This window comes from Vanessa atalanta, chromosome 25 (genome assembly GCF_905147765.1).
Source record: "Vanessa atalanta chromosome 25, ilVanAtal1.2, whole genome shotgun sequence".
Taxonomy (NCBI): Eukaryota; Metazoa; Arthropoda; class Insecta; order Lepidoptera; family Nymphalidae; genus Vanessa; species Vanessa atalanta.
The window spans coordinates 720,802-735,725 of NC_061895.1; the positions used below are offsets into that span (position 1 = coordinate 720,802).

Sequence of the window (14,924 nt, forward strand, 5' to 3'; positions counted from 1 at the left end):
GGAGAAAGATTCTATTCTTGCACTATTTTTTTAAATGTTGTCTACACTGTTAGAGATAGGTACAATCTAGTCTCCTAAATGTTGTATTTCATTTTACCGAAGCCCATATTACATTCGTACTTATACTTATAAATAAAAAATATTTCTATCTGTAACTTCTCGTACAGTGTTTTCAAAAGTTACCTTATGTATAGGCAACTGCCCCGTGAGCCGCAGCATCATCTTCGAGAACCCACACGAGTCTGAAGCGAGTCACAGCAGCTACGAAAACGTTTTCAAAGCCATCAAAGAGACTTGCAAAACTCTCACCAACGAAGCCAGTTTCAAATCTGCCGGTACCTTCGCCCAGCTCGTCAGGGTGAGTAATAATGTTTTTGAAACAATTTACTCTCCTTTTTAATTAACTTATTTCACCAATTTGTTCCAATTGGTCGATTTGGACATGTTGGTAGATTTTTGTGTGACACATGCAGATTTCCTTACAATGTTATTCTTCACCACGTCTACTTTATCAAAATTAAACGCATGAATTTAAGTTTCGCTTGATTTTACCACTGGCCATCTCAAACGTAATATTTCTCCTGTGATATTTATGGTTTATATATTTCATTCAATTAAATCACACTTTTTACTATTGAATATTATGTCATTGTAGTCTAATGTTAGTTGTGTAATTTTTAACCTCATTGTCTTTTTCTCTAGATATTCCGCACCGCCAACAAAGAGGACTTGATGAAAGCATTCGGACAAATCAAAGGAAATAGCTTGGAGAAGTAATTGTCTATGATTCATTATTATTATTTAATTAACATAATCGAACTAAATAGAACAATAGATTCCATAAAAGAAAATATCGATGTATTTGAATAAGATTATTTTTTAAGATTAACGTAAGAAAGATTAACGTTAACCCTAAAACTTTTATTTATTTTGAACTTATTTGTTATTCAGGCGCGTTTTCCTCGACGGACTCCTTCGTGCAGGAACAGGCCACAGCATCGAAGCCTCTATCCAAATACTTAAGAGCAAGGAGCTGACTCCTCTTGAGGAGAAAGTTGTGTTCCTATCTTTGGGCAACGCCAGACACGTCACAAGCGAAGCTATTAAGGCTGCTGCTGTAAGTATAATATTATTATTGGTATAATTGGCAGATATCTGACCAGCTGCTAAATGCAATATAAAAAATTAAAATATAGAATGAAATGTTCAAAGAATAGTACTAATTTATATATTTTTCTTCTCAGGGTCTTTTGGACCTTCCTAATCTCCCTAAAAACGTATACCTGGGGGTGGGCGCGCTTGCCGGTACATACTGCCGTGACCACCGCTGTCACGATGAACACAGTGAGGGTATCACCGCTGTTAGTAAGAAGTTGGCCGCCAAGCTCCAGAACTGCAAGCCTAAGACCAAAATCGAGGAAGATAATGTAAGTCAAAACGATAAATATTAGTTTTTATTACATTATATTATTTTTAATTTATAATTAAATTATTTTCTAAAAGATCGAATAGAATTAAATTTAAATTTCTGCATCAGGTCGTAGCAGTCTTGAAGGGTATCCGTAACATCCGGCACTTGGAGGACAGTCTGATCGACAAATTGGTGCACTGCGCCATCGACAACAACGTCAAGGCTCGTGTCCGCGTCGCCGCTCTCGAAGCCTTCCAAGCTGATCCCTGTGCTGCTAAGGTTTGTTAAATATTTTTATTGTTAATTTAGCTTATGAAATTTCTAAGTTTGGTTAAAGCAACATTTATTGTCATAGAAGATTATTTAAATTAAATAAATGGTGCCTATATGAAATTTCACAATTGATCAATAGTTATACAAGACATACATTTATAACAAACAAAATGTTTGCCTTAATAATTAAGAACTAATTTCGATTCGGGTAATATTTTCAAATTAATTGGTTAAATTGATATATTTACTATTAATATGTGTCTTTAAATCACTTCTTAGTCTGTAGAAAATGATATATATATTTACAGTTGAAGAAAGCTGGTCTGGACATTATGAAGAACCGTCAATTGGATTCTGAAATCCGTATCAAGGGTTACCTCGCAGTCATTCAGTGTCCTTGCGGAAAATCCGCCAACGAAATCAAGAATTTAATTGAATCTGAACCTGTTCACCAAGGTATGATATTAAAAGTAATATTAAATTATAAATTATTTGGTCAATGTTTTCTGTTTTACTAAACATGATCCTTCGTTACAGTGGGTCGCTTCATCACCACTTCTCTTCGTCACATCCGCTCCTCCGCTAACCCTGACAAGCAGCTTGCACGCCAACACTACGGACTCATCGGAATCCCCAACAAATACAACATCGATGACAGGTAAGGACTTCCTCTCAATCTCTCTTACTGTTACATTCTTCTCTACACCAATGGAAGTTGGACTGATTAAAAAAAAAAAGTGTGTATTTAGCTAAATTCCTAGTAACATATTTTGGTTTTAGAAGTCGCATACTATACTATCTATATAAAATGTTTTGAAAATTGTTTTATTTTCTACTCTAGGAAATACTCCTTCTACCGGGAAATGAGCTACAATGTGGATGTACTTGGAGCTGGTGGTAACATGGAACAAGCTGTTATCTTTTCACAGGACTCTTTCCTACCGAGATCTGTTAGCTTGAATCTTACTGCGGAAGTATTTGGACACAATGTTAACATTCTTGAGGTAAGTTTCACCAGATAAATCTAATATACTTCGTTACGACCATATAAGTCATCCCATCACTAAGTCACAGTCTATTTCTTACACTAGCCGAACACAAATTTGTTAAAATAATTCAATAACCATAATAACTTTTTACAGGTTGGAGGTCGTCAAGGCAACTTAGACCGTGTAGTGGAACACTTCCTCGGACCTAAAAGTTTCCTTCGTACCCAGAAACCCCAAGAGATTTACGACAACTTGTATAATAAGTTTGAGGAGTCATACAAGAAGGTTGATTCCAATGTGAGAGGACGTCGTTCTATCAAGAGCGAGGTTGACAACTTCGACAAGCAAGTTAGTGCAAAGCTAAAATCTTTACTATGAATTAAATATAGATTATATTAATAATTAAATGATAAGCCTTAAGCCAAGCGCATCTTATTCAAACTGCTTGTGCAAGTTTCAGACGAAGGAGATATATATAAATAACTTACATATTATTAATTTCTTGGAAAACTTCAGTACCAATAGTTTGTTCATTATAAATGATTATTATATTTTTTATAGGTAAAGGCCGAATCTGCTCCTTACAACAATGAGTTGGATTTGGACGTGTACGTCAAGCTATTCGGCACTGACGCTGTATTCCTATCCCTTGGAGATGACAAAGGCTTCGATTTCAACACCTTCCTCGACCAGACTTTGAAGGGCGTAAATGATGGCTTCAATAAAATGAAGAACTTCGAGGTAGTTGACTTTTAAATTTTGTCCTTATTTAACAATTGAATTTGTTAGCAGTAAATTTTATAACTGCAACCCTTTCGAGGGCTTTAAATTACTTTTAAATAATGGAGCCTTTGTTTGGCAACTTTACTTAATCTATGATATTGAGAGTTGAGAGAGTTTGATATTGATTAGTATTACAAAATACTAAAAGCTATCCTTGCATTGATCGTCTTATTATCATAAAAATAAGATTGCCTTTCTTTGTCATACAGGAGCTACTGTTATAACTATTTTAATATTAAATTATTATTATTAATAATAAAACCTTCATACCAATAAAAATAAAAAATATTTACTGTTAAAATAATCGCTGCGTGAAATTGTGGCAAGGATGCTATCAGCTTTTTGGCTATTGTGTCGCAATTCCGATCCTCTAGGCAAAATTGGAAATATAATAAAAAAAATATTTTTCCACCAACAGCAAGAGCTTCGTGGACACATTCTCTTCATGGACGCCGAGCTGGCCTATCCCACATCTACTGGTCTCCCACTCAAGCTTGACGCCGTGGGTGCAGCAACTGCTCGTGTCGATGTTTCTTCTAGCATGGATATCCGCCAGATCCTCAAAAGCCCTCAGTCAGCTAAAGTTGACATTAAGCTTGTACCAAGCTCGGACGTCGAAATATCTCTGATCATGTTGGTAGATGCTGACTGCCTTTCGACTGGTCTTAAGGTCGTGACAAACCTACATTCTTCCACTGGTGGACAAATTATCGCGAAGGTTATTGGAAACGGACAAGGCTTCGATCTACAATGGGGTCTTCCAATTGACAAACAGGAAATCTTAACTGCTTCGAACGACTTGGTATTCTTCACTGCTGAAAAGGGTCAAATGGAGAAGCACATTCCAATTAAGACAGGTTCTGAAAAGAACGAATACTCTGGCTGTTTTGATCAGCTATCTGGAGTATTAGGCTTGACTCTTTGCGGAAAAGTGTCACTTCCATTCTCATTCTCTGGTAAGTTCATTCTAAATACCCTTGACGTAAATATATTGATTTTTTTTTCAATAAAATGTCATCACATTTTAAATTTTATCAAATACTTCTATAAAAATATATTTCGGTCTAATCATATTCTAATGAAACTTGTATATTCATTGTATTCAACAGGTCAAAAGTCACAAAATTCAATCTCACAATATTTGGCACGTTATCCTCTCGTCGGATCATCGAAAGTTAATTTAGTACTGGAGAAGAATGACCTTCGTGGATACCACATTAAAGGACTTGTACAAAACGACCATGCAGGCAAATATGGAATGGAACTGCTTTTCGAAGCGGAAGGTAAATCATTTAATTATAATTCAATACATACTTGTATAAAAAATCGAGGAATATAGAAAATACCCATTAGTCTGTTCCTATATAATATACATACATATATATAATCTGTATCAATGGTTAAACATAGACAAATGCTATTAATAATAAAATTTATATGATCACATTAATCCCTTGCTCTGTTTTTGCGTGAAAAAAACATTTTATTTAGCAACGCTTGATTGCTGTCCTATGAGGTTATTAAATAAAGATAATAATTAAGGATTGCACATATGTTAACACATTCACTTGCACTCTTTAATGTGTAGTTGGTTAATCTATCTTAATAATAGCTAACATGTTCGATATCGATCAAAACGAGGACACTGTCGTAATAATTAAGGTATATCAAGATTAAAAGAGTAGCGATTCGGTACAATAAGTACGAAACCCAACCATCAATTTCAAATTAGTAATTAAATTCATAATTTTCAGGATCCAAAAATCGTCGAACCCAACTAACTGGTGAAGTAATTAATACCGCAGAGGAGAAATCTTTGAAGGTCAATCTTGAGTCACCCATCAAGAACTTATTCGGTCAATTCTCTGTCAACACTAAGCCATCTGAATATTCTTTACTGATGAAAGCAAAGATGGACGATGCTCAGTATTATGGGCGTGCTGGTGTTAGTATCGAGGGTAATGACAAACGGTCAGTCTGGAAACCAGTACTCGAATACGAACTTCCAGGAGACGGAAAGAAGAGCATCAAAGTTGATGGACAAATAATCAAGGAGATTAACGGACCAGCTTCCAAATACACTCTTGAAGGTGTCAAGGTAAAAATCAAACTAAATTTATTCCAATATGTTTAATGTTTAATTTTTTTTTTTAATATGTATCTATTATTTTTTCTAATAATAACTTAAAACTATGTCGTTTGATGATAAAAATTGTTACAACTTAACTAATGATGAAGCTATGTACGAGAAAGTCTTATTAAATAAAAATATTTAATTGTAGTTCAACATACCAAACTCCAACGAACCGGTCAATATTGAGGGGCACTTCAAACATGAGCCAAAGGCAGTTGAAACCGATATTAAAGTAAGGAAGGGTCAACAGAACGTATTATTCAGTGGCTCCCTAAAAGGCAGCGACTTCAAAGCTGAATTCATGAACACATTGAACCCATATGTCAACTTCAGAGTCAATGGACACATTGAAAACAATCAAAACGTAAGTCATATATATATTTGAATATCTACTTTACAATATTCTTCCAATTAGATTTTTCTATCAATTTATATGCTTGTAACTTTTGCATTTCGTAGATACCTTACCATAAGTATGTTCTTTAATCTAAATTGTTTACTATGTAATTTTTATAATATTTGTTTGTCTAGTTTTGTATACTAAATATATAAAGTTAAATAAAATTAATTTACTTTCATTAGATAATGCATAATGACATCGATTTGTACTACGGAGGAGATTGCCACAACCCACAAAACCGCGTTACTTTCAACCAGTTGTTCAAGCGACACTACGCCTCACCAGAAGACTTTAATATCATAACCAAGAACAAATGTAAGTCGTCCATATACCTACTTTCTTTTTAGTCTCGATAGCTAACAGGAGATACGACACTTAACAAGTACAATAAAGAAGCATAATAAAAATAACATTATGATATTGTCTTTTATTCCAGTTGAAATCTTTGCATTACCTCTGAAAATCAAATTGGAATTAGAATCTGATCCCAAGAAATTAGATCTTGATATTGGAGGAGTTTACTTGGACAAGAAAGCTAGTTTCGATCTCGAAGCTCGTACTCAAATTAAGAAAGTTGGCGATTACAAGATCAAATGGTCGTTGAACATCGATAAGCAGACTATTGAGTCATTAATAAAGAGAGATATTGTGTCCGCTGATAAATCTAACTTGGAAAACTACATTGACTTTAAGAACGTCGGTAAATTTGAACTATCAGGAGTAGTGCTTCATAGGATGAAGGAACACGACAAAAACATCGGTGCTGTTGGTCACTTGAAAATTAGCGGTACTGGAAAAGATGAAGACATTAAGTAAGTGCTAAAAGTTTTATTTTCGTTTGATAATTTTAGTGACAGGCGGGGATACTTAGAGCCGAGATGGCCCAGTGGTTAACCGAAGATTTCGGGTTCAAACACCACTGAATATTCATGTGCTTAATTTGTGTTTATAATTCATCTCGTGCTCGGCGGTGAAGGAAAACATCCTGAGGAAACTGCTATCCTGAGGCTTCTAATGGAATTTTAGTGAATTCTACTATTAATAACAAATTTGTGCAAACGGATATTATAATGTATTCATTAATTTGCTACTACATTCGTTGTTATAAATTAACTTTTCTTGATTTAAAATTATAATTTTATGTATCTAATTTTCTAAACTCATTTCACCAGATTCGACATCGGAGCAATTGAAAACGCAAACCTCTACTCCTCGCACGCTACCATCTCCAATACAAAGGGAGAAATCTTGGATTACTTGCTGAAGATTAATACTGGAAACAACCCTAACGGTCAGCTCAAGTTTAACTTGAAGGACGCTATCGCTGCCAATGGTCAATTCCAAGTCACTGATAATGATGGCAAAGGAAACGGAAACTTAATGATTAACTTCAAAAAGGTACTGTCATGGGTACTGTTTTTTAAATAGGCCTCGCCTTTTAAATTTGAGATTGAGAATTTTTAATTCATTTTGAAAATATACTCATAAATTTCAAGAGATTACCTCAAAAGGTTTATAACATAACGTTGATTCATGACTAACCTGATTTAATTTAATCTTTGTTCAATATTTTTTATGTTATAATTATCCAGGTGGACCGCGTCATCAAGGGTGATGTGAAGTTTGTCGTCAAGGAACCAGTTTACAATGCTGAAGCCGACTTCTACCTTAACTTTGAAAAAGACAAAAATGACAAAGTACACTTTAGCACAACAAACAAAAAAACCGACAAACTGATCGACAGCAAGTTAGTAATTTGATATTATCATTGTTAGTATTTATTTAAATTAAAGGATTGCGATTACGTCAAGAAAGATATTATGAGCAGAGCTTCTATTTATTTATTTGAACGTCAGCTTGGTCCGTTAAAATCTGTTTAAATTCATTTCTACAATTTAGCTTGTTATTTTTTCAGAAACAAGATGCAATATTCCGGAAAGAATATTGAATTTAACTTGCACAAGGAAGGTGCCGCCGTAGACACAGGACGTGGTCAGTACAGCGCGGAGCTCGTGCTGCCGGACGAGCGCTGTCTCAGCTTCAATGTTGATAGAGAACTGTCTGTTAAGGATAACGTAAGTTTATAAAACAGTTTAAATTATATAGTACTAATTGATGAACTTTTTAGATCCATATTTCGTTATTTCTCTTTTTGAAGGTCAACCTTGTAGGCCTACCTATTAAAGGTACAAGAAATATAACAGCTAAGATCACATGGATGACAGTACAATCGTAGTGACGTCACCTTTATTCAGTATCTGGGCAAAGGTCATCAACGTCTCAAAAAATATGTGAAATTGTTTAAATCCCATTCGAAATATTTGGTCCTTAGAATTCGTAATTTAATATAACGTTCATAATAATAAGTATAAATAATCCATCGCTTTGTACAAAGTATAAGATGTAATCACCCGGCATGATTTTAGATTTACAACGGCCACGCCGAAGCAGTATTCTCTGATGCACCGAAGCGCGGTGGACCCGCCTCGACCATCACTTACAAGGCCAAAGTGACCAAGACCAACATAAACGACGAGATCATCGATCTCGATGCTCAAATCGAAATGCGTCTCAAAGATGGCAAGAACCTTCTCAACACCATCTCTTTCAAAAATACTCCTAAGGGAGACAAGTCTGACATGGCCTTCAAGGTAAATACACTTTTTTTTTAGAAAATCAAATTATTTTTTATTCATTATTACTATTGAAGGCAACAACCAGTGTTCGTCTTTTCCATGTAACGTTGACCCAGCTGTATCTAATCTTATGTACTTATTTCAGAGCGAACTCAGTGGTAATATGCTGCCAAAGAAAGCCATTGTGGAGGCAACTTCATCTTACACCGATGTGAAACAATTAGACGATAAATACAGAGTCAAAGCCAGCTACGGAGATGACCTAGCAATGGAACTCGTAGGTGGCTACCAAATGCAATGGCCTGAGAAGGGAGAAAAGAAGTAAGTTTTTATAAATAAGTATATAGTGTATATTAAAAATATTAAAATAAATTGTTGTCTATTCTGTGTGAAGAAACTCGAAACTCACCACAGAATATGACCGTGAAAAGTCAGAAAGTGCACTTGATTATAATAACATAAACATAAAATTAGCATTTCATTTTACGAGTTTAGTACAAAGTTATCAGAATAACAGCAATATGAATAGTTTGAAACTCATAATTATATTATAGTGAATAATTAATCCTACCATCGAAACCTAATGTATATTTTTCATTTTTTACCAGAATTATGGACGATTACACACTATCAGTACGTCTGCCGTTCGAAAAAGCCCACGACATCAAATGGGTATCAAAATTATTGTTCCTCCAGCCTGAGAATAAGGCGGCTGAGGTAAAGTTCTTCTTTTTTTCGTTCATCTTTAATTAATTATTAGCCTTATTGGGACTGTTGTTATCATATATATGTCAAATACAGCTGATTCTTTCTCTCGTAGCATTCCAATATATATTTGTTAATTTTATAGATCACAGTAATCGAATCTGTTCAAATAAACGCCGATCTTTACAAATTTGAATCAAACGGCAAGTACGATGAGAAGAATGGTAACACCAAACTGAAGATCATAGTTCCTCACGTCGACCCCATCGTCATTGACTCCAGCTACAAGGTTGACATGTCAAGTAAGTAATATGATATACTTAATGTGTAATATTTGAAAAATAACCTTATTAAAATCATGTCAAATATTTGAATTAAATTTTTATTTAAAATTCCTTTTCTCATCCTTTCTTATTTCAATTCTCACATGCAGTTATACAATTTATCGAATAAAGAAGAAATCTTTATTTAAAGTCCTATCTTAATGCAACCAATCTTTATACAGTATGAATGAATATAGACAATTTTTTTTTAATAGAAGAGAAAGCGTCTGGTGTGTTTGACGTAAAGACTCAGTATGGCAAAGGCAAAGTAACAACCGTCTCAGTCCAAGGAGTTTCGTCGGAGAAGGAAGTTGAATTCAAGATACTTGCGAACTGCCCGCATATTGAAAATATTAAGAAATTCGAACTCGACCTTAATGCTAAGGTATTATTATTATGAAAAAAATAACAGCTAAATTGCTATTCTAAGCCTGTTATTTCCGTCCACATTTTAATCGTTACAATAACTATGATTTTCCAGAACCCATCTCCCGACACGTACAACGCAGTCCTGACGATTGCCGTGGACTCTCGCACATACCGCGCTGACGCACTCGTGGTACAGTCTGCCTCTCAACCATTACTGGACTTGAAGTACACCAGTCCTTCCACACCCAAACCCACCAGGTACGATAAAGCAATCAGATATATATACATTGTATCCTTATGTTTGAGGATTTGTATTATTTGGGTATAACCCAAGAATATTAATAAGAGTATGTCATACTCTTCGTTGATATCTAATAAGTCCAATTATTTTTCGCTCTTTGTTAACTTTTATTCATTGTACATTGCCAACACTTTATAATTTACCTTTGATTTCAGGCTATTCTTCAAGGGTACATCACTCCGCACGACCCAAGGCCGTATGGAAATGAAGGTGGAGAACTTCAGGAACTTCGACCTTGACTCAACATTTGAGGCCAACTTTGATAAGGACTTGATTGTCAAGTACCAAGCTAACGCTGAGAGTCTCGGCTTAAAGAACTACCAGATTGATATCTCGAGCAAGGACGCTGGAAGTGGAAAGCGACTTGAATTCCATGCCGTTAATGATGGCAAGAACGTACTTAGTGGCAGGTGCGCATACGACGCTTACATACGTTTATATTAATAAGTGGTAAAAAATATATATAGTAGATTAAACTATCATTTTGTTAATTAAATTATATAATATCTAGCAAATATCCATTCTAATTACATTACAATGACAACGATAACCTTTGTTCTGCAGCACGTCGTTTATCAGCAAACAAGAAGGACCAAAAACCATTATCGAAGGTTCTGGAACATTAAAGATCAAGGAAGAACAGAAACCCGCTAACTTCAAATACATCCGCACTGTGCTCACTGAAGGCAACGAACAAGGCGTAGAGGTAAGTCCGCTTCAAATTTATTATAATGCGTAGATTTTAACTCTTAATTCGACACTTGGATCCAAATATTCGGCCCCAAATTCGGGTAAACACATCAGAATTGTCACTTATTCAGTTTGAGTTTTGTTATCATCTCGAGTTGTAGGTGACATGGAACGTTATTAGAAAAGTTGATTATATCGCATATAATACCGCCGGGGGTCAGTCATCCATATATCCATAAGGTTACGCTCCGAACCTTCACCTTAAATAACCAAAATTTTGACCAGTAGCGCAATATTCACTGGACTGCCAACGTGAAAATCAAGTTAATTGTTAGGAGTTTTACACAAAACAGTTGTTAAGACTTTTTGAAATTCTTAGACGTTCATCAATGTGGCGTTCGGAGAACGCAACCACGTGGCCGAGTCGCGTATCACCAACCTTGAATACAAGACGTCGTATGTGTACTGTGAAGAGAAGAAGCAATGCGCGCACGCTGAACTTAACGCGAAGTTTGTTACCAACAGTAAGTAGAGCCTACTATATACTATACGAGCATATCCACATATAATTTCAAAATATTACAAAAGCCTAGAAAAACAGTCTATCATTCTCGTAATTTTATGTTATCATTGTCAGTCAAAATGTTCAGTATATAATGATGTATAATTTAAATTTGATGCTAAAGACATCTTACATATTTTTTTACGTAGTTAATATCTCAGTCAGTCTCGAGTTCAATTCCTTATTTGACAATGTTATGAAGTAACGAGACGATAACATTGCCACACGTTAAATCAGCTGCAAAATTTTTTAAACTTAAACTAATAATAAACCTTTGTTTCTAGAACCCGGCGTATTGCAACACCAGTTCAACATGGGTCTAGATCTTCGCAAACTCGGTCTCGCTACAGAATTCGGTCTGCAAATCGCCAATGAATTCTCAGACAAGAACTTCCCTCAATACGACATGAACTTGCACGTTAACCGAGAGAGCGAGAAGATCCACTTCCACGTGTACAGCCAGCCAGAGCATGGCAGTAAGTATTCAAGTCAAACCTTTATACAGTCCAGAATTTAATAAACGAATTTCATCCTATTTTTGTATACATTCCATTAGTCCAATTTGTAGTTTGTTATTTTCTTCGTTGCTGTAGTGTAAGTAATGGTGATTACCATATTTATATTAATGACATTTTATGTCTAAAGTCATGCCTAGAATTATAAAAACTAAATTCTCCCTCTTTTCCCCCAGAATTCCCAGCAGGTATCGTGCTCTCATTCCCACAAAGAGTTATCGCCGTAGAATCCCTCGTTCAGTACCCTACTGACAAGACTCTACCATTCCCCATCCGTGGTGAAATCAACATGTTCCCTGACAAGAACCGCCCCCAGACAAAGACTGGCTTCAGATTCAACTTCGATGCTTCTGGAAATGACCAGCAAGGAGAAGCATCCGGTTTGATTGGTTTCAGCCACCCTAAGATTGGCAAGGTTAGTTGCATATCTCTTTGGAATTAATATACAACTCATGCAAATTACAGCCATCAATGCCTCATGGAATTGATACAAAACTTGTGTATACTTTGAATTATAATAAAATATAATATTTTAAAGAAATTAAAATTTTGTTAAGCTTATTAATAAAATACTTGAAGAAAAAGAGGTCGTTGAGAATAATAATAACATATTTTGATAATACTGAAACAGTAACAGTCTAAATGAATACAAAAGTGTTGTATGTGTTTATTACAAAATATTCTATTTCAAATTGTGTTGTTTTAACAGGAAGCGCTCGTTAAGTTCCAAGGATCTATGAAGAGACCCAACAGCAACACTATCAAGATTGAAACTACTAGTGTCATCTCACACTCTTGTCTTGGAAAGGTATTTATAAATACACTTCGATTTTTTCCATCAACAAAATGCTCATGAACTCTGATTTTAATTTTATTTTACAAAGGATGATTCCGATTTTATTATGTAAGTTGAATTTAAATATTCTTAATCAAACTATTTCTACTTCATATTCGACTATTTTTAATACTGATTGTTATTCCTTTTAGGACCGTGAATCGAAATTCTTCTTAGAAGTCAACCCTGTGCATATCAAATTAATGGTCAGTAAGCTTCAGTTTATACTTATTTTTTGATAAACAATTCTTAGGCAATATTACTAAAATATTTATTCCATACAGATCGACACCCCAGTCGTTAAGGTCATCGACTTGGAAGGTTCAGCGACTATGAAGGAAAACCTCCAACAAGGAGACCTGAAATTCAGCTTACTCCAGGGCAAACCTGTCCAAGTATACGCTGTCGTTAAGGACTACCAGTACTACGAGTTCACTACTGGCTACAGTGGTAAGAATTCTTAAGATACTTTACCAGCTTGAACAGAAGTTTTAGACAGAAAAAAAGACACAAAGATAATATTGTTTCAAGTGGATAATTAGAAATAAAAACTGTAATTCGTGAAACCATACTGACTTACCCATGGGACCTTGATGATTAGAGTCTGGTAACAATGCCCAATATAAATTATTTATAACAGATTATCTATCGCCACTATTCTTCACAAATGACTAAAGGTCATCTATAATTGTTTTCTTCAGATGAATCTGAACGTAAATTATCCGTCATTGGTCACCTGAACCCGGAGAAGCGCGTTGACATCACCGTGGATATTTCACTCGCGGGACAAAAGAAGAACATCGGACACGGAGCCATCTTCCTTGAAAATAACGTAATTAAGAGTGATTACGGTGTATCCAAGGATAACTTCAATTACTTCGTGGTAAGGATTCCTGTTCTAATTTCTGTTACTGTTAATCTTTGATTTGCATACTTAATTACATATATCCTCTAAGGTACGTTATACGTTGGCTACGTATAAGGTTAAATAAAACAGTAAATACTATCAGTAAAACTAGTCACTGTTATTTTACAGAATGCACTTAGAAAGGACATCAGTACATTACAAACCCGTATCAATGAGCTCGGTGAGAAAACAAGCGCTGACTTCAAACAAATCCTCAAGCGCGTCGAGCCAACCTACAAGAAAGTGGAACAAGCATACAAAGAGGACCTTGAGAAACTCATGAATGAAATTTCAAACGACAAGTCTTTGAAGGAAATTTCTGAAACTCTGTAAGTCAATAGTTATATTTTCGTTGCATTTTCAAACAACTACATATAATATAATACCTTCATACCATCAACTTACTACATAGATAATCAATTAATATCCGAAGTTGAAAAGTTACGAGATTTAGGTGTAATTATAGATAAAAGAATTCAATTAAAAGATCACATAGATACAATCGTAAAAAAATGCTTGAAAATGATAGGATTTATTAAAAGAACATGTCATGATTTTAAAAACGTAAATGCCATTCTAACTTTATATTTTTCACTAAGCCGTAGTATTATTGAATATGCTTCACCTGCATGGAATCCAACTTATAAAATTCACATTAATCGCCTTGAAAGAATTCAAAAAGGATTTACAAAGTTTTTGGCATATAAAGATAGAAGCTGTCCATATCGCGCAGACTATAATACACGACTGAAACACTTCAAACTTGCCACATTGGAGAAACGTAGGTGCAATCATGACTTAATGTTTCTGCATAAATTAATCCATGGTTCAATAGACTCGCAAAAATTACTTTCACAAATCTATATAAATGTCCCAAGAACGATTCCGCGTCACCCAATACAAAACACCTTCGCTATTCCTAGATTCCGTACAAACGTAGGAAAGTTTTCGCCTATTATCCGATATATGAGTCGTTACAATAATATCACTTCTCATGAGATTGATATATTTAGCCATAACAGCAATAGTTTTAAGAAAAAATTAGACTGTTTGCTCAATTTGTGTCAAGATTTTGTATTTTTTTAGTTTTT

General features: G+C 34.9%; 1 protein-coding gene across 1 annotated transcript in view; it reads left to right on the forward strand.

Annotated features, from left to right (window-relative positions):
- The window catches only part of LOC125073684 (apolipophorins), a 33,709-nt gene that overhangs the window by 10,197 nt on the left and 8,588 nt on the right, over positions 1 to 14,924 (forward strand). The window contains exons 7-41 of the mRNA XM_047684642.1: positions 195 to 358; positions 703 to 773; positions 952 to 1,117; positions 1,245 to 1,427; positions 1,538 to 1,690; positions 1,993 to 2,140; positions 2,222 to 2,342; positions 2,526 to 2,688; positions 2,827 to 3,021; positions 3,235 to 3,414; positions 3,875 to 4,412; positions 4,566 to 4,739; positions 5,211 to 5,554; positions 5,739 to 5,954; positions 6,173 to 6,305; positions 6,427 to 6,802; positions 7,163 to 7,388; positions 7,583 to 7,737; positions 7,906 to 8,065; positions 8,417 to 8,641; positions 8,772 to 8,947; positions 9,235 to 9,343; positions 9,477 to 9,633; positions 9,870 to 10,039; positions 10,136 to 10,281; positions 10,480 to 10,734; positions 10,889 to 11,030; positions 11,394 to 11,538; positions 11,861 to 12,052; positions 12,268 to 12,506; positions 12,801 to 12,899; positions 13,079 to 13,132; positions 13,211 to 13,376; positions 13,628 to 13,809; positions 13,963 to 14,162. Of these exons, the coding sequence (XP_047540598.1) occupies positions 195 to 358; positions 703 to 773; positions 952 to 1,117; positions 1,245 to 1,427; positions 1,538 to 1,690; positions 1,993 to 2,140; positions 2,222 to 2,342; positions 2,526 to 2,688; positions 2,827 to 3,021; positions 3,235 to 3,414; positions 3,875 to 4,412; positions 4,566 to 4,739; positions 5,211 to 5,554; positions 5,739 to 5,954; positions 6,173 to 6,305; positions 6,427 to 6,802; positions 7,163 to 7,388; positions 7,583 to 7,737; positions 7,906 to 8,065; positions 8,417 to 8,641; positions 8,772 to 8,947; positions 9,235 to 9,343; positions 9,477 to 9,633; positions 9,870 to 10,039; positions 10,136 to 10,281; positions 10,480 to 10,734; positions 10,889 to 11,030; positions 11,394 to 11,538; positions 11,861 to 12,052; positions 12,268 to 12,506; positions 12,801 to 12,899; positions 13,079 to 13,132; positions 13,211 to 13,376; positions 13,628 to 13,809; positions 13,963 to 14,162 (6,523 nt within the window). The remainder of the gene's footprint in view (positions 1 to 194; positions 359 to 702; positions 774 to 951; positions 1,118 to 1,244; positions 1,428 to 1,537; positions 1,691 to 1,992; positions 2,141 to 2,221; positions 2,343 to 2,525; positions 2,689 to 2,826; positions 3,022 to 3,234; positions 3,415 to 3,874; positions 4,413 to 4,565; positions 4,740 to 5,210; positions 5,555 to 5,738; positions 5,955 to 6,172; positions 6,306 to 6,426; positions 6,803 to 7,162; positions 7,389 to 7,582; positions 7,738 to 7,905; positions 8,066 to 8,416; positions 8,642 to 8,771; positions 8,948 to 9,234; positions 9,344 to 9,476; positions 9,634 to 9,869; positions 10,040 to 10,135; positions 10,282 to 10,479; positions 10,735 to 10,888; positions 11,031 to 11,393; positions 11,539 to 11,860; positions 12,053 to 12,267; positions 12,507 to 12,800; positions 12,900 to 13,078; positions 13,133 to 13,210; positions 13,377 to 13,627; positions 13,810 to 13,962; positions 14,163 to 14,924) is intronic.